Source organism: Enhydra lutris, unplaced genomic scaffold (genome assembly GCF_002288905.1).
Source record: "Enhydra lutris kenyoni isolate GAN:26980312 unplaced genomic scaffold, ASM228890v2 scaffoldscaffold13, whole genome shotgun sequence".
NCBI lineage: Eukaryota > Metazoa > Chordata > Mammalia > Carnivora > Mustelidae > Enhydra > Enhydra lutris.
In genome coordinates this window covers 47,432,884-47,451,241 of record NW_019154097.1, presented here as the reverse complement: position 1 = coordinate 47,451,241, position 18,358 = coordinate 47,432,884, and the positions used below count along the sequence as shown (strand labels likewise).

General features: G+C 53.4%; 1 protein-coding gene across 1 annotated transcript; it reads left to right on the top strand.

Annotated features, from left to right (window-relative positions):
• LOC111146435 (scavenger receptor cysteine rich family member with 4 domains) lies at window positions 1-8,567 on the top strand. Its single transcript, XM_022501992.1, has 10 exons — window positions 1-166; window positions 1,755-1,790; window positions 2,059-2,364; window positions 3,032-3,109; window positions 3,917-4,231; window positions 5,381-5,458; window positions 6,027-6,101; window positions 6,213-6,524; window positions 7,552-7,629; window positions 8,251-8,567. The coding sequence occupies exons 1-10, from the start codon at window positions 1-3 to the stop codon at window positions 8,565-8,567; spliced, it is 1,761 nt and encodes a 586-aa protein (XP_022357700.1).
• The last annotated feature ends 9,791 nt before the right edge of the window (window positions 8,568-18,358 follow it).

Genomic DNA, 18,358 nt, shown 5'->3' with positions numbered 1-18,358 from the left:
ATGGGACCCTCCGAAAGGCCATCCCCTGGCTGGATGCTCCCGGAAGCAGAGATGCGAATTGATCCCCAGCGGACAGAGAGGAGCAGGGGTTGGAGGCCAGGAGACAGGAGCACCTCCCCTTTACCCCTCCCCCCAGCCCTGTCCTTCCTCCTCCTCTTGCCCCTGGGTGAGTGCCCTCCCCTAACTCCTGACCTGTCCCCTTTCTGGCTCTCGGGTTTTCCCAGCTGTGATTTGTCAGTGAGGTGGTTTCCGAAGTTCTTTCCAGCTGACACTTGTTCAGGGTTGAGTTAAGGGTCCTCATTGGGGAAATGGAGGGCTCAGTGCTGGAGGTGAGGGCTCAGCCTACACAGAGTCTGGGCAGGTAGGGGACATTGGAAATAGGGAAGGAGGGACAGGAGTGGGCTCAGCAGTGGCTATTCGAAAGGCAGGGATGATCCTAGAGATGATCCTAACTTGAGAAAAGAAGAAACTCAGTCTCAGTTTCTTCATCTGTAAAATGGGTACAGTAGTACACACCTCGGAGCACTGTTGTAAGGATTCTATGAAGTAACGTACACGAACGTGTCTGGGACCTATAATACCCTGCATGCAAGCGAGGAGCTGTTAGGGGTTTTCCATTTCCCATGCCAGGACAGTTTCCCTGTTTACCTCCCCGCCTCTCAGGCCATGTGCCCAGAATTGTGTGGTGAAGAAGAGTGTGGCCGTCTGGGTTGGAATCCCAGCTCTACTCCCTGTTCACTGTATGGCCTTGAGCGAGTTGCCTAAACTCACGAAACCTGACCATCCCCATGTGCACAACCCTACCCACCACCTCATACGTCATCTTAGTGGTTTAGTGAGCCAGGCACATAAAATGAGCACAGTGCCTGGTGTATAGACATGAGGGCTCAAGCAGAAGGTCTTGTATAGGTAAATGTTCTGGGGGATATCCTAATGAATCCCAAAAGCACTTAAGGCAGAGCTAGTGACCATGGCTTGGGGCGGAGGCGAAGGGGTGGGGCCAGGAAACACCGAGATGAGATGGGCACAGCCACATCACCAGGCAGAAGGCCCAGAAAGGGGCATGTAGCTGGTGACCAGGGGTTTGGAGGAAACCGAGAGCACTTCTAGCTGAGGGCTCCAGGAAGGCTTCCCGGAGGAGGGGGTTCCGAGCTGTATCTGGAAGGAGCTGCAGGGCTGTAATGAGCAGAACTGTTCAAGCAGAGGACACTGCAGGGTTAAAGACCCAGAGATAAGACTGATGGGATATAAAGAAGTCGGAGGTGGGGGGATGCTGGGGGCCTGGTTGGCTCAGCAGGTATAGCGTGTGACTCTTGATTTCGGGGTTGTGAGTTCCAGCCCCACTTTGGGTCAAGATTACTTAAAAAATTTATAAAAATTTAAATTTCATTAAAAAATATAATTAAAAAAAAAAAGTCAGGGGAAGCTGGTCAGAAGGTACTAGAAGGCTTTGCAGAGAAAGCTCAGGGTCGGGGACTCCTGCGGGAAATGTGGAGTCTTGCAGTGGAGGGAGATAAAAAGACCCCTGTTTCAGGCAGATCTCTCTGGGGTGATGGGAGATGGGTGAAGCAAGGAGGCCCACTGGGGCAGTCGCGGGGAGAGAGAGGAGAAGCTTGGAGAAGACAGGGGAAGTGAAGAGGAGGGGGGTGGTGGTAAGGATGGCGGTGGGGAGTTGGTGGGGAGGCTGTGTCCCCAGGGCCAGGAGTCCCGGGGAGGGTGTAGAGGGGCCAATGCTCCTCCTCTTTCTGTTTCAGCCGGTGCTCTACAGCCCGCCCCACTGCCCTTTCCAGGTAGGTGTCTCTGCCCCTCCTGCCCACACCCTGCCCTGCCCCCACACACTCAGAGGCTAAAACAGATCCTCGGGGAGTGAAGACTAACCAGCCCACGGTAACTCTAGAGGCCCCCAAATGGATCGCGCTGGTCTCCCCATTGGACCGAGAGGGAGAAATGAGGCCCCAAAGGGACTGATCCTCAGGCTCCCACAGCTTCACAGCAAGGTGGGCGTCCTGCCCATCAGGCCCTGCGATCCCTCTGATGCCAGCTCAACCCTCTCCACAGAGCTGAGGCTGGTGGGGGGCCCGAGCCGTTGCCGGGGGCGCCTGGAGGTCTTGCACGGCGGCTCCTGGGGCAGCGTCTGTGACGATGACTGGGATGTGGTGGATGCCAACGTGGTGTGTCGACAGCTGGGCTGCGGCCTGGCGCTGCCCGTGCCGCGGCCCCTAGCCTTCGGCCAAGGCCGAGGCCCCATCCTGCTGGACAACGTGGAGTGTGGCGGGCAGGAAGCCGCGCTGAGCCAGTGCCGCAGCCAAGGCTGGGGCGTCCACAATTGCTTCCACTACGAAGACGTGGCTGTCCTATGCGATGGTAAGCAGAGACCTGTGGCTAGGGAGGGCAGGCAGCAGGGCTGCAGGCTGGATGAATGAAGGGACTTCCACGCGGGAGGCCACATCAGGGGTGGCATTGGCTAGTCCTGGTTGTCAGCGTCCCAGTGGTCCTTCCGCTTCATGGTGTGATCTTGGCTGAAGGAGAACCAGCGTTCTTGTTTCTGTGTAGGGCTTTGATGGTTCCAGCAGAGGCCTCTCCCATTTTTTAAATCAAACAAGTGGGGTCAGTACTGGCAGCGAGGTCCATTTGGTGTGGAACTGCAGCAGAAATCTCTGAGAGGCATTGACCTTGAGAGTAAGGGTTCTAGTTTTCCAAGAAAATCACCTGGTGGGCTCATTAAAACACAGACCGTGGGTTTCTGATTCTGCAGGTCTGGGGTGGGGCCTGGAAATTTGTGTTTCCAGTATGTTCTCAAGTAATGGGATGTTGCTCTAAGAAGTCATCTGAAGCTATGGCTTTCTGGACTCAGGGGGCCCCTTCTCCTCTCATACCCCAGGGTTCCTGGCTTTGACTCTTTGTGTGGCCAGAGGCCCTATGGCAGGTACCTTAGGGGTCCATGCCCTGCTGCTCAGACAACCGTGGGTGTGAGGATGAAGAACAGAAAGATCCATGTATCCTCCTCCCTCCCACCCTGCTTCCTTCCCAGAATTCTTGCCCACGCAGCCTCCAACAAGGAAAGTGTTCACGAGTAGGGTGCCCCCTACAACTCCCCAGCATGGGAAAGGTAAGTAAGGGCAACACGGGGGATCACCTGGGCCTTAAGAACCCCAAGGGGAGTCTCCCATATCTACCCTTGACGGTGGGAAGAGAGGGATAACCACTGGGTGAGCTGAGTCATTCCCTCCCCATCCAGCCCCTCGCAGACCCCCAGGCTGCTCACAGGCTGGAGAGGGAGAGAGGAATCCATTCCCGTGGGATGAGTAAAAATAGTCAGCACAAGTTTAGTGAAAGAGCTGAATACCAGAGCTTAATGCAATGGGAAAGTCAGATATGTACAGAAACGTGGGTAATGATGTAGAGCAAGAAAATGGAAAGTGCCCTAAAGGATGGACAGATAAACAGGCAAGAAGTCCAGAGGAGGAAGTGGGTCTCATCTATCGGAGATCAAGGAGGGCTTCCTAGAGGAAGAGTTGTTGGCAATGCACCTGGAAAGGTGAGGCGGCTTTCACTGAAGTAGTAAGTGAGGAAACAGCATATGCTATAGGGTTAGGATTGCTTAGGAGCGCATGAACCAGGGCTAGGAAGGTTGGTTTTAGGCAGGAAATGACACACGCAAAGCCAGTCTGTCCCGATCCCACAAACCTCCCCCAATCTGGGACTGTGAGGAGGCAGTGCCCTGGGGTAACTGGGTGAACAGCTCCTCCTTGGTTTTGGGTCCTGGGGCACCATGCACTGTGGGTACCTGCGGGGCGTGAGGCACTGTGGGCACGTGCGGGGCCTGAGGCACTGTGGGCGCGTCGGGTCAGGTGCACTGATGGAGAGGGAGGCAGAGCCCTGTGGGAGATGCGCCCTGTCCCCACCCCCCCACCAGGTGAGGGCAGCGTGCGCCTGGTGGGGGGCACTGGCCCGTGTCAGGGCAGGGTGGAGATCCTGCACGGCGGCCTGTGGGGCACCGTGTGCGACGACGACTGGGGGCTGCCGGATGCTGCCGTGGTCTGCCGTCAGCTGGGCTGTGGGACCGCCCTGGCCGCCACCACCAACGCCTTCTTCGGCTATGGCACCGGGCACATCCTGCTGGACAACGTACACTGCGAAGGCGGGGAGCCCCGCCTGGCAGCCTGCCTAAGCCTGGGCTGGGGTGTGCATAACTGCGGCCACCATGAGGACGCCGGCGCGCTCTGCGCAGGTGCGGACTCGGGGGGGGGGGGGGGGGGGACGGGGCGGGGGCCGGCCGGGGGAAGGCTGCGGTGGAGGTGTCTCAATGCTCCCCGGTGCTTTCCAGGAAGACTCCGAAATTACCTTTAATGTCCATCTCAGTACTGCTCTAGTAGTGCCTCTGTAAGTCTTTGTGGTAGGTTTCACAGTATTGTGCCAGCAATACTCCAGAATTATCTAGCAGCACCCCAAGAATGCCCCCGGAATTTTCTAGCAATTTCTAGGTACTCTTCATGGAATACTAAAGAGTAAAGTAATATTACTCTAGAATTGCACCAGAGATACTCCTGAATTCTCTCACTGTAGTCCAGCAATGTATCCAGATTCTGGATGCTCTTATAACAGCATTTTCACCCACCTGGTCCTTCTCCCATTTTAAGAGTTTTTTGAGCAAATAAAAATAATAGGACCAGGGGCACCTGAGTGGCTCAGTGGGTTAAGCCTCTGCCTTCGGCTCAGGTCATGATCCCCGGGTCCTGGGATCGAGCCCGGGGGGGGGGGGGGGGGGGGGGGGGGGGCTTTCTGCTCAGCAGGGAACCTGCTCCCCGCCCCCCCACCCCGCCTGCCTCTCTGCCTACTTGTGATCTCTGTCAAATAAATAAATAAATAAAATCTTAAAAAAAATAATAATAATAAGACCAGTAATGGCACTTCACAGCTGTACTCCAGTCTACAAGATACAAATTGTTTGCCCATGTCTCACGGCAAACCAGGGGCCCTCATTCCTGGTTTACAGATGGGAGAGCGTAGGCCCCTTGAAGCAAAGCCTGACCCATGTTCATATACCGAACCCAGGCAAAGCCACAGCTAACCTTGCTGCCCAGTCTCCAGCATGACCCTTGCTCTTTCTAGTCCTATTTTGTCTTTAATATGGGAGTGAATCTTGTTTTGCAAGCTCCTTATAAACAGTGGAATGTACAACAGTGCACCCCAAGTAAATTACATACACGGTCAAGCAGGGCAGACCTCCTTGGACCCCAGGGGCGTTGAGCCCCACTGGGCTTTTTACTGGAAGTAAAATCTTTTGTCTTCTCCAGGGACACCCTCCATTCTCCCCTGACAGCCCAAGGCTGACCAGGAACCTTGGCCTCTGACCCTGCTCCCTTCTCTCCTGCTCTAGTGCTGGGCCTCCCGACTCTCACAGCACTACCACCCTTGGCCACAAGAGAGGACTGGGCCTGGCACACGGAGCCAGAAGGTAAGGAGCCCAGCCTTCCAGGCTGGAATGGTAGGGGCAAGGTAGGCAGGGCTGGGAATTAGAAAGGCTGTTCTGGATCTACTAGAAGGGGGCCCTGGCACCCCGACCAGGTCTTTTGGCCAGATGGTGAAGAGGCGGGTGAGAGAACGAGGAGCAGATGAAGCAAGGATGAAATCCAGAGCTCTGGAAAGTTCAGCAAGGTGGGAGGAGACAGTAAGGGATTGCTTTGAAGCTCTGAGATAACATTTGGGTGGGTGTTGAGGTTGGCAATGGAGTGGCCTTGAGAGGGTTGAGCTGAAGGTTGAACGCAGGCTGCCTGCACATTTGGAATTTGGTCTGGAACTATCATTAGGATCGAAATTAGGATAATGCCTGGAAATAGGATTCTGTTCATTCCAGTTAAGTTTCCCAAGCACCACAGGTGACCGACATGGCGACACTAGGATTGAAGCTGTGTGGGGTACAGGTGTGGTGCAGCCGGTGGATCTCGTAGGCATCCCTGTGCCCTGCTGCAGGCCAGAAGGCCTCTTTGTCCCCTTCAAGTGCTCTAGATACCCTGTCTCTGCAGCTACAGGAGTTGGTGCCCTGCCTTCCAGGGAGATGGCACTGTTCACCACCGCTACCTGGGCCGCGGGGAAGAAAAGTAAGTGGCAGAGCCAGGGTTCTGGGGAAGGTGGGCGACGGTGGGGCTGGGGCTCTGGAAGCCAGAGGCCGCAGCCCAGCCCCTATGCCCGCGGGCCTGTGCGCCCCGCAGGCGGGCGGCTGCGGCTGGTGGGCGGCCCGGGCCCGTGCCGCGGCCGCGTGGAGGTGATGTACGCCGGGGGCTGGGGTACCGTGTGCGACGATGACTGGGACTTCGCGGATGCACGCGTGGCCTGCCGCGAGGCGGGTTGTGGGCCTGCGTTGGGCGCCACCGGCCTCGGCCACTTCGGCTACGGGCGCGGCCCGGTGCTGCTGGACAACGTGGGCTGCGCCGGAACGGAGGCCCGCCTGAGCGACTGCTTTCACCTGGGCTGGGGTCAGCACAACTGCGGCCACCACGAAGACGCTGGGGCGCTCTGCTCAGGTAAGGCCGCCGCGGGACCGAGCAGAGGCACGTACTTCGGCGCGGGCGGGGCCGCGCAGCACGGCCTCGGCCGCGCAGCACGGCCTCCGCGGAATGGGCGGGGCCGCGCGCAGGCGCGTACAGCAGCGCAGGCGGGACTAGGCGGGCTGTAGAGAATGGGCGTGGGTCAGGCGTGGGGACTCTCTGCGGCACGGCAGCGTGAGCGGGACCGGAGAGGACGCGCGCACTGCGCAGAGGGAGGCGGAGCCCGACCATGGACGCGCTCTGCGGCTGCGCGGCGCGGGCGGAGCCGGGAAGGGAGCGCCCTCTGCAGTGGGAGTGGGAGTGGGGTGGGGCTTGGTGAGGGCGGGCGCTCTGCAGCAGGGAGGGGCGGGCCGGAGGTGAGAGGCGGGAAGCCCGGGACAAAGTCTGGAAATATGTGCTAAGGGAGGGGCCGCGGTACTTTGGCTCGGCTGAGTCAAGGACCCACAAAGCTCTAGTAAGCAGAGAGAGTTCATCAGCCTTCTGGGAGCAAGCGTCTGACCTTCGGGAGGAATCAGTGGAAAGGGGTGTTTGTAGAGTCTGACCTATTTTTAAATGCTTCTGTTCATTGATTGGGGTGGAAATTGATAACTTCACCCTCCTTTGGTGCCCTGGGCCTAATAGCTTTGGCCGCAAAGGGGTAGCTTCAAAGGCTTCTGCTTTGGGTCCCAGGGTAAAAGAAAAACAATCCTCATTTATTGATTTGAGAGAGAGAGAGAGAGAGCATGAGCAGGGGGGGAACGGGCAGAGGGGAGAGAGAGTGGGGAGACCCACCACGACCCTGAGATCCTGACCCCAGTGGAAACCGAGAGTCCGACTGAGCCTCCCAGGCGGCCCAGCAAACCCCATTTCTGATCCAAGTGGCAGAGAGCAGTTGTCCTTCAGGACTTTTCTCTACCCCTAAATCAGGCTTCCCTTGGGAGGCCGGGAGGTAACCTGGCCTCAAGGAACGTGTTCCCTAATGTGATGGCCACCTCTTTCTTTTTCTTTGTCCTTGCTGAGCCAGGCCCAGAGGAGCTAGGACTGCAAGTCCAGCAGGATAGTTCTGAGACCACCCGGGTACCCACTCCTCGGCCAAGGGACGGTAGGTGCTCACAGCCCTAAAGATGGAAGTAGAGGCATCAGGATAGGAAGGACCAGAATCCAGGGAGAGCATAGCCTGAGGTTACACAGCTCAACAGATTTGCACCAGGTTTGATAATCTTTGTTCTGTGCTAGTCTCTGTTTTCATTAATAGGGATATGGTGTCCAAAAAGAGGTAGGGGGGTTTCAAGGGAGCGATCTTCAGGATTCCTAGGGACAGGAACCAAAATAAGGGAATGTGGCTCCTTCCTGAAGAGAGAAACGAAAGGATTCACTTTTAAACCTGTGAGTGAGTGGAGATGATGACCTTCAGGGGACACAATCTCAGTCTCCAGAGAGCAGCGCTGGGGCTAAGGGTCTGGGATTATGAACAGAGGACTAAGAACAGACATGGAGCACTCGGGATGTGCACAGCACCCCACAAAGGCTGGGGCATGCTCTTCCAGTCCAGAGACTGAGTCTGGACTGCTGCCCGTCCTATTTTAATCTGATTTGTCTGCCGTTATCCATCAGCCCCTAGAGCAATGCTGTGTCTCAGACCACCACCATTTGCCTCTTCTGTCTACCCCTTCATGGCCTGGCATGGGCCAGCCCCTGCAAGCCCTGATCCTTGTCTCCACAGGGCACCTGCGTCTGGTCAATGGAGCCCATCAATGTGAGGGGCGTGTAGAACTCTTCCTAGGGCAACGGTGGGGCACTGTTTGCGATGACGCCTGGGACCTGCGGGCAGCCACTGTCCTGTGCCGCCAGCTGGGCTGTGGCCAGGCCCTGGCAGCTCCCGGCGAGGCCCACTTTGGCCAAGGCCGAGGCCCTATTCTCCTGGACAATGTCAAATGCCGAGGGGATGAGAGTACTCTTCTGCTCTGTTCTCACATACGCTGGGATGCCCACAACTGTGACCACAGTGAGGATGCCAGTGTCCTGTGCCGGTCATTGTGACCCAGCCTGTTCTGCAGACCATCTCTTCTGGGAGCCTGCTGTGGCTTCTCCCTCTTCCTCCAGGAAGCCCTCCTCCTGTGACAACTTCAGTTCACCCTACCCTTTCCTCCTCTTGCCTGGGAGAGAACCCACTCAGACAGTGTGGTCCTGCCTGGAGGAGCCTAGAGCCTGACTCTACCCATCAGCCTTCTGTGTGACCTCACCTGTCATCAACTACCATGGGCCCGGTTCAGTGAGAGCTCCCATTTTCTGCACAGCCAAAACATAAAATGGGGGGAAGGGAATGACTTAACTCTCTTCTTTGGTGGGGCTCCTGTTATAGCATCTTCCTGGACCCTGGTCCAGGAGGTTCAGGGGCTCTCTGTAAATGGGGTATCTCCCTTACCCCCACCCATATTGGGATTCTCCAAGAAGAGGGAAGGCAAGAGAGGCCCACAGCTCTTACCTTTGACTGTCTGGGGCTGCAGAAGAACCCCGGTCATTGCCCTGGCCTTCTCCAAGAGGGCCCAGACTCAGATGGTGCTTGGCTGGACAAGGGGACTGGAGGGGCCAAAGCAGGGACAGTGGCCCCTCCGAGCAGCTGGAACCATCATCTCTGATTTATGCTGCCCCCACCACAGAGCCCCCACTTTGCAGCAGCAAAGAACCCTGGGGGCCTGTAGCCACCTGTTCATAGGTGCCAAGTCAATAAAGCATTGTCCCCCCCACCTTTTAACTTGTGGGCACAAGTGCATCATTTGTAGCAGCAGGAAAGACTGGTTAGGACTCTGGAGAAAACTGGCTTGGGAATGGAGGGTAGTTCAAAAGCATCTTAGGAGAGCTCTCAGCAGGCCCCCACATCTTGGAAATGCTGACTCATGATACAAGGCCTGGGAGGCCCCATAGGGTCTCGGAGCCCATCTGCCTTTCTTTTGCATGTAGAGAAATTTTTCCACTGAAGGAAAGGGTCTGCTCCAAGACACATTGCAAGATGGGCAGGGTCACTAGAAGCAAAACTCGAGAAGAGGCAGGGAGATAAGAGCAGAACAGCACTGGGGCATTCCCAGGGGCTGCTCCTGGGGCAGCTCACCCAGAGCTCCAGGGGCAGAGAGAAGTGGGGGATCTTGCCAGAGCCCCTCTCAGGCTCAGAGTGAGTAAAAGCAACGGTCGTGGTCAAGCCTCTGTCTTCCATGCCTGGCCTGCAGGCTCTCTGCTTTTGCATGGCTGCTGTACCCTGTTATCATAAACGAAATGGCTTAAAACAACACAAATTTATTATCCTATAAAGCTTTTTTTTTCCCCCCTAAGGTTTTATTTATTTGAGAGAGTGAGCGGGGAGAAGAGCAGAGGGGGAGGGAGAAGCAGACTCTTCACCCACTGTGGAGACCCACTCGGGGCTCAGTTGCAGGGGCTCATGAGACCATGACCTGAGCTGAAACCAAGAGTCGGATGCTCAGCCGGTGGCTACCCAGGCACCCCGTCCTATAGTTTCTTAGGACACCAGTTCGAAGTGGGTCTTCTTGCGCTAAGCTCAAGGTATGGGCAGGTTGGTGTTCTTTCAGGAGAATCTACTTCCTTAACTTTCCAGGCTGTCCACATCCCATACCCGCTCCTGACCTCCTTGCAGCCAGCAAGTAGGTGCATCACTCCGACCTCTGCTTCCATCACCTCATCTCCTTTCCTGACGCTTCTGCCTCCCTCTTCCATCCTCTGAAGCCCATTGTGATTATGGGAGGCCCTGGATCATCCAGGAGACTCCCCCATCTCAAAGTCTTTAACTTAATCCCGTCTGCAAAATCTCTTTAGCCCTGTAAAGTAACCCATTCGGGAGCTCCAGGGATTAGGACAGGGGCATCTTGGGGGGAGGAGAAGTGGGGGAGGGCATTATTCTGCCTCCCACAGGCTCCAGACCTGGATCCTGGCTCCCAGCCAAGGAGCGAGGCAGACACTTGAGCTCCACAGTCCATCAGCACTTGGCAGGAATGGCTTTGTCTCCATTTGTCAGGGAGCTCTGAGACCCACTGTGTCATTGGAAGGATGAGGACCCAAGCAATTGACTCAGGGAGTCCGGGCAGAGGGACGGAGACCCTCCTGCCAGCCTGAAACCCCCAGAGCTGAGTGCATGCCCCGCGCTCAGATTTCTGCTCCGCCTCTCTGGCCACACCCACATTCAGGTGTGCCACGCCCTCGTCCTGAGAAGTATCACAGCTTCCCATCCCTGGACCCCTCTCTCCCATCTAAACAAACTGCTTTCGTCGACACTCTGTCAACCCTCAAAGCAGCCCTGTGGAAGCATTATCGTTCTTTTTTTTTTTTTTTTTTTTTTTTTTTTTAAGATTTTATTTATTCATTTGAGAGAAAGAGCGAGCATGAGTTGGGGGAGGAGCAGAGGGAGAGGGAGAAGCAGGCTTCTTGCTGAGCAGGGAGTCTGATGCATGGCTGGATCCCAGGAACCCGGGATCATGACCTGAGCCAAAGGCAGATGCTTAACAACTGAACCACCCAGGCTCCCCTGGCCTATGGGGTTTATCTAAGACCTGTTTTCCACCCAGTTATCAAGGCTAGCACTGTTGTTATGACTCTGTCGTGGGTCCTTTTTTTTTTTTTTAAGATTTTATTTTTTTATTTGACAGACAGAGATCACAAGTAGGCAGAGAGGCAGTCGGGGTGGGGGGTGGGGGCCCCCCGCTGAGCAGAGAGCCCATCCCAGGACCCTGGTATCATGACCTGAGCCAAAGGCAGAGGCTTTCACCCACTGAGACACCCAGGCGCCCCTGTTGTGGGTCCTTTTTAATATTCTGTGGGGTCAGGGCCTGCTGACTGGGCGCACACAGATAAAAAAGACAGTGCTTATGCCCTGGGGAAACTCACATAATAATCGCTTGCTGACTTGCCGTCCCTGAGTGGGACAGGCTTTCCCGAAACTCAGCCTGTTCCACTCAGAACTTTTGTCACCTGTACCTAAACCTGAGTTTCCCTGTTCGGTAAGTAACGCTACCAATCACTAGCTTAAGCTGGGAAACTGGGTGTTATCCCCAGCAATCCCCACCCCCCAAAACTAATTAGTTACCAAACGCTACTAATTCTATCTCCCAAACCTTGCTAGAATCTGCTTACTTCTCTCCATCCCACATTTCTCACCCCAGCTTCTTCACTGGCTCCCTATCTCCAGCCTGTTCCCCACACCACAAGAACAGTGGGCTATTTACAAACCTAATGCTGCCACTACCCTGCTCAAACACCTCCCATGGCTCCCTAGTGCTCTTCCTCAACTCCTTAGCTCAATTTGCAAGGTCCTCTCCAGCCTGGCTCTGCCTGTGTTTCCAGCATCATCTCTTGCCACTTGCTGCCAGGTTCTTGCCAGACTGAACTACTTTCAATTCCTCTAATGTCTGGGCTCCCTTCCCACCGGGCCTCTGCACACGCTGTTCTCTCTGCCTGGGCTACACGTCACCCTCTCCTCTCCTTCCCCTGAGTCAACTCTAATTTAGCCTCATGTCTTAGCTTTCCTTTTCTCCAGAACGCCCTCTCTGATGCCTCCTCCTCCCGGTGTGGATGAGGCACAGCCAGCCTCATACTCTGTACCTCCCCAGGGACAGCACTCACCCCTGCCGAGACTGCTGACTTGGCTGTCTCTTCTACTAGCTCAGGGGGCCTTTGAGGGCTGTGGCTGGAGCTGTCATGCCCAGCTTCGTGCACAGGATGCCATGCACAGCAGCTGGTCAAATACTAGTTGTCGGGTGAGTGAAGGACATGAGTAAATATTTCTGAAGCCCTTGTGTGCAGGGCCAGGCTCTGGGGCTCAAGAGCAAGAAGAGACCTAGACCAGCTTCCTGTTTACAAGGCACAGAGATGACCTTCAAGAGGAGGAGAGACCAATGATAAGCCACTGAGCATATCCATAATCAGAGAATTTGAGCTAGTGATTAGTGTTCTAAAGAACATAAAGTGGGTGTTGTGGTAGGGACTGGGTGGTCAGGGAAGGTCCCCGAGGAGATGGGGCTTGAGTTGGGCCTCAGTAATGAGAGGGAGGTGGCCATGAACCTTTTGGCCACGGAAAAATTTTGGGGAGGAACATTCTAAGTCCTTCAGTGGGGATTTAGCTCGACCTGAAAAAGGGCCAGACACTTGGGGCTTTCTAAGTTGTGGGGAGCTTTATTCTAAGGGCAGTGGGAATCCATTGGAAAATGGATGACACAGGTGCCCCAGATGGCAGTCTCTTGAATACCTTCCACCTCTTTCAACTTTTCGAGGACGCCTTGCCTCTTAAAATTTACTTAAAAGGACCTAGTCACCGGGGCACCTGGGTGGTTCAGTTGATTGAGCATCTGACTCTTGGTTTTGGCTCAGGTCATGATCTCAGGGTCTTGACATCTAGCTCAGACTCCAAGCTGGGTGTAGAGCCTGGTTGGGATTCTCCCTCACCCTCTGCCCCACCCTCCATCCACACACTGGCACTTGGAAGAAAAAGAAAGGAAGGAAGGAAGGAAGAAAAGAAAGAAAGAAAGAAAGAAGAAAGAAGGAAAGAAAGAAAGAAAGAAAGAAAGAAAGAAAGAAAGAAAGAAAGAAAAAGAAAGAAAGAAAGAAAGAAAGAAAATCAATCAAGCCAGCTGGGTATTTCCCATTAGAGTAAGGACACCCAGAATCCCTACCAAAAACTCCAGGAATTCTTCAGAAGCTTGGACTCTGCCGAGCACTCCTGATGTTTGCTGAATTTTGCTTGCTTGCTTGCATTCCTTTCTCCCTTTCCTTTCTTTCCTTTCCTTTTCCTTCCTTCCTTCAATATATTCATTTATTTGAGAGAGAGAGAGCACAAGCAGGGAGGGGGCAGGGAGAGAGAGAATCTTTTTTTTTTTTTTTAAAGATTTTATTTATTTATTTGTCAGGGACAGAGGGAGAGAGAGTGAGTGAGCACAGGCAGACAGAGAGGCAGGCAGAGGCAGAGGGAGAAGCAGGTTCCCTGCCAAGCAAGGAGCCCGATGTGGGACTCGATCCCAGGACACTGGGATCATGACCTGAGCCGAAGGCAGCCACTTAACCAACTGAGCCACCCAGGTGTCCCGAGAGAGAGAATCTTAAGCAGTCTCTGCACTGAGTTCAGAGCCCTGAGTGGGGCTTGATCCCACAACCACAAGATCATGACCTGAGCCAAAACCAAGGTTTGGACGTTCAATTGACTGTGCGCACCCAGGCACCTGACTCTCTGAATCTTTTATCTGCTTTTGCCTCCCCTGTAATTCTCCTTTCCCTTGTTCACTAACTAAGCCCTTCATTCATGGTTTCACCAATTCTGGGCTGTACCTATAACACACTTGGCTGGTGATTTGGAGGAAAGGCCCAATGAAGAGCTGAAAATTGAAAATTAGATTTTTTTTTTTTGTTAAGATTTTTTTTAAAGATTTTTTATTTATTTATTTGACAGAGAGAGATCACAAGTAGACAGAGAGGCAGGCAGAGAGAGAGAGAGAGGGAAGCAGGCTCCCCGCTGAGCAGAGAGCCCAATGCGGGACTCGATCCCAGGACCCTGAGATCATGACCTGAGCCGAAGGCAGCGGCTTAACCCACCGAGCCACCCAGGTGCCCTTTTGTTAAGATTTTTAAGATTTATTTGAGAGAGAGAGATCACAAGCAGGAGGAGAGGCAGAGGGAGGAAGCAGACTCCCTGCTGAGGAGGGAGCCCAATGCAGGGCTCGATCCCAGGACCCTGAGATCATGACCTGAGCCAAAGGCAGAGATATAACTGACTGAGCCACCCTAGATACTTTGTTTTTACAAAGCCCTTGTATATTCATACACACCACCACTGCCACCTCCCCCCCATTCACATTTCCAGATACTTTTCACTCATTTTTCTCTACTCTAGCCCTAACAGCCTATGCCAGTGCTAGGACCCTCCCTTTCTCCTATTACCTCTTTCCTTCTCCTCCCTGTTTTGCAAGCCCTCTGACTGCCACACTTTTGCTCATTGCTTTCTTTTCTTTTTTTTTCCCCCTAAGATTTTTGTTTATTTATTTGAGAGAGAGCAAGAGATGGAGAGAGCACAAGCAGGGGGAGTGGCAGAGGAAGAGGGAAAGGGAGAAGCAGGTTCCCCGCTGAGCAAAGAGCCCAATGTTGGACATGATCCCAGGACCATGAGATCATGACCTGAGCTGAAGGCAGATGCTTAACCAACTGAGCCACCCAGGCACCCCCCTTTTTTTCCCTATTTAAATAACAGTTTTATTGCCATAAAATTCAGTTGTCATAAGGTTCACCCTTGTAAAGTATACAGCTCAGTGTTTTTTTGTTTTGTTTTGTTTTGTTTTTTAGTATATTCGCAGAGTTGTGCAACCATTGCCACTACCTAATTTCAGAACATTTCATCCCCCTTCCCCCCAAAAAACCCTTACACCTATTAGCTGGCACTCCTCATTCCTCTTCCCTCAGCTCCTGGCAACCACTAATCTACTTTCTGTCGCTGTGGATTTGCTTATTCTGGACACTTCATAGGGACAGAGCCATGCAATATGAGGCCCTGTGTCTGGCTTCTATCACCTAGAATAATGTTTTCAACATTCATCTGCATTAAAGCGTGTATCAGGACGTCATTCCTTTTTCTGGTGAAATAATACTCCTTTGTATGGACGCAATCAATTGTGTTTATCCATTCATCTGTTGATGGACACTTGGGCTGTTTGTACCTTCTGGCAATTATGACTAATGCTGCGATGCACATTGGTGTGCAAGCATCTGAGAATTTTTCAGTTCTTTTGGGTATGTACTTAGGAAGAGAATTCCTGAGTCATGTGGTAATTCCACCTCTAACATTTTGAGGAACCACCAACCTATTTCCCACAGTGGCCACACCATCTCACATTCCTGCAGTGCTCCTGCGTTCCAACTCTCCACATCTTTGCTAACTCTTTTTTTTTTTTTTTAAGATTTTATTTATTTATTTGACAGACCGAGATCACAAGTAGTCAGAGAGGCAGGCAGAGAGAGAGAAGGAAGCAGGCTCCCTGCTGAGCAGAGATCCTGATTTGGGGCTTGATCCCAGGATCCTGGGATCATGACCTGAGCAGAAGGCAGAGGCTTTAACCCACTGAGCCACCCAGGTGCCCCCATCCTTGCTAACTCTTACCGCTCCCTCCCCATTAAAAAAAATAATAATAAAATGAAATCTAAAACAAAAACAAACCAAAAAATTTTAGCCATCCCAGTGGTTGTGAAGTGCTATTCTCCTGGTTTTGATTTGCATCTTTTTTGTTTTTCTTCAAATTTTTATTTAAATTCTAGTTGGTTTACAGTGCAGTACTGGTTCCAGGAAGAATTCAGTGGTTCATTATTTGCATACAACTCTCAGTGCTCATCATAAGTGCCTGCCTTAATAGCCATTCCCCATCCCCCGCCTGATTTGCATATTTTTAATGACATTATGTTGAGTATCTTTCCCCATTCTTATTGGCTATTTATATATCTTCTTTGGAGAAATATCTATTCAAGGCCTTTGCCCATTTTTCAATTGGGTTCTTGCTCATTTTTATGCAGAACTGCCTCGCTATCCTGTCTACCGCCTAGCCTTCAGGACTAGTTTTCCAATGTAGTCCTTTTCGTTTTGCTAATCAAAGCTGGCTCTCCTAATTGAAATTCTGCTGCCTCCCATGAATCTATGTCATTTTTCCTCATTTCACCTTCACAACCTGAGAAGAAGGTGAAATCCTTCTGATTTTACATATAAGCATTTAGGGGTTGGTCAAGGTCACATACTTGATTAACCAGGGTTAGGGATCTGCACCCAGAGCAAACTCCCCAAAGCCCCACCCTGTTCCTACTAACTAGCTGGTCCTATTGTATCCAATGACCGCCCAGGATCCTTCTCTTCTGCGCAGAGAAGAGGAACTACGGACAGAGAAGGGTCTGGACTTTCTCTAAGCCACATAGAGTGATCCGTCAAGCCCATGAAGGGACTCCCATCTCAGACCACGGATCCTCACCCAAGCCCCACCCGCTCAGTGTTTGGACTCGGAGACAGTGGCAAGGCTCGGCCCTTCCGGCCCAGTCGGGTCGCGCCTTCCCGCTGAGTCACCGCAGCGACGCGGGGCGGGGCGCGGTGGACCGCGGAGGGGAGGCGGGTAAGATCCCGCCCCGCGTGGGAACTGAAGGCCCACCCCTAGCTCCGCGGTTGCCTCCCGATTGGACAGACTGGGAACGGCCCAGCCAATCACAGCAAGCTGCGGAGTGCCGGTGGGACGCAGCCTAAGGCGAAGGAAACGACCCCACCACCCCAGGAATCAGCCCCTCCCGGGCGCGCCCCGCGGGGCTTTTGGGAGCGTCCTGGGCCGGATCACTGAAGGGGTGGGGCTGGCCGGAACCTGGGCGGGGAGCCCCGGAGCAGCCCACACCCGGACGGAAAGTAACGCTCGGAAATGGCCTGCAGGAGGTTGGGGTGAAGGCGACCTTTTCTAGTCTGTGCAGCCATTCGCAGTTTAGAGGAGTGGCCCACCAATCGGGCGGGCTCAGGTCTCTACCCTTGTTTTCAGAGGGGAGGGTTGACCCACCCCAGCAAAGGGATGGGGTTGCTGGGTCACACTGAGGATGTGGTCCCTGTTGGCCCTCAGCGTTTTTGAGATGTAGGCAAGGCTGGGAAGGTGGTCTCTGGCTCTTAGTGGTTTCTCAAAGTCAAGGCCGGATAGTCAGCTCGGTCTCTGACGCTAGCCTCTGCTCCTAGTGTGACTTGGTCTGCTTGACCTTTCTCTCAAAGATTCCGTGCAGTCTTTCTTCCCTTCCACCTCGCTCAGCTACTCATCAAATATTCTGAGACCCTTCCTTGTGCCATGCAGGGATGAAAAGGTCCATGGCTGGGCTACCAGGTCCATGCCCTGGTCGAGTTTATATTCCAGGCGGGAGACAGAACAAAAGTTGCATCAAAGCCTGATGAGCATTGCAATGGGACTGAACAGTGTTAAGTTAGGGGCAGGTGCTAGGGGCCCCTAATTTATACTGATTGGGACGAGAGCCCAGGGACTGCTTTGAGAAGAAAGGAACTTTTTAAGGAGAGGAAGAGGAACCTGGTTTTATTGGAATGGGAGGAAAATCGGATGATTAGAATTAGAGGTTCAACCCAGATGGTGGGTTTAGAAGGGAGGAGAGCCTTGTAGGTCATTAACGATTATGGAGATTATCCTGAGGGCACTGGAAAGCTAACTATCGAGTTATAAAGGAGAGACATAATAAGATCTGAATTTTACAGAGATCGCTCTGGGCATCCTGTGGAGAAGAGAGAGTTAGTAAGATAATAAGATAGAAGCAGCGAGACCGGTTGGAGACTGATGGATTAATGCAGGGGAAGTGAGGGGGGTCTGGACTTTGGTGAAAGTGGTAGATGGTGAGTCCAGGATGAGCAGGGCCCCACTCATTCATTCTGTCATTCAGAAAATATTCTGAACCACTCTGAGCCAGAAATGATGCCCAGTCTCCCAGGGAAAGGGGCTCCTCTCTGACCCTCTCAGGGTAGAAGGCAAGGGGTGATGTCTGCAGAGGCGCTGGTTCAGAGCTCTCTGTGACCCCACAACTCCACAGTATTTGGACATCGATGTGGGGGTTCCTATGCTTTCCAACCGTCACCAGGCTTTGACTCCCCTCTGCTGTCAGCCAGGAATTATTATTCCTACCTAGCAGATGGAGAAACTTATGCTCAGAAAGGGGACTGCCCTGACTAAGGTCACTCACCTTGAACTAGAGGCAGACTTGGGAACTGGGTATCCGGGTTTCCATGGCCTCTCTCCTCACTGTAGTCTGGCTACCCACATTTGGGGTGTTTCAGGCTCAGAGAC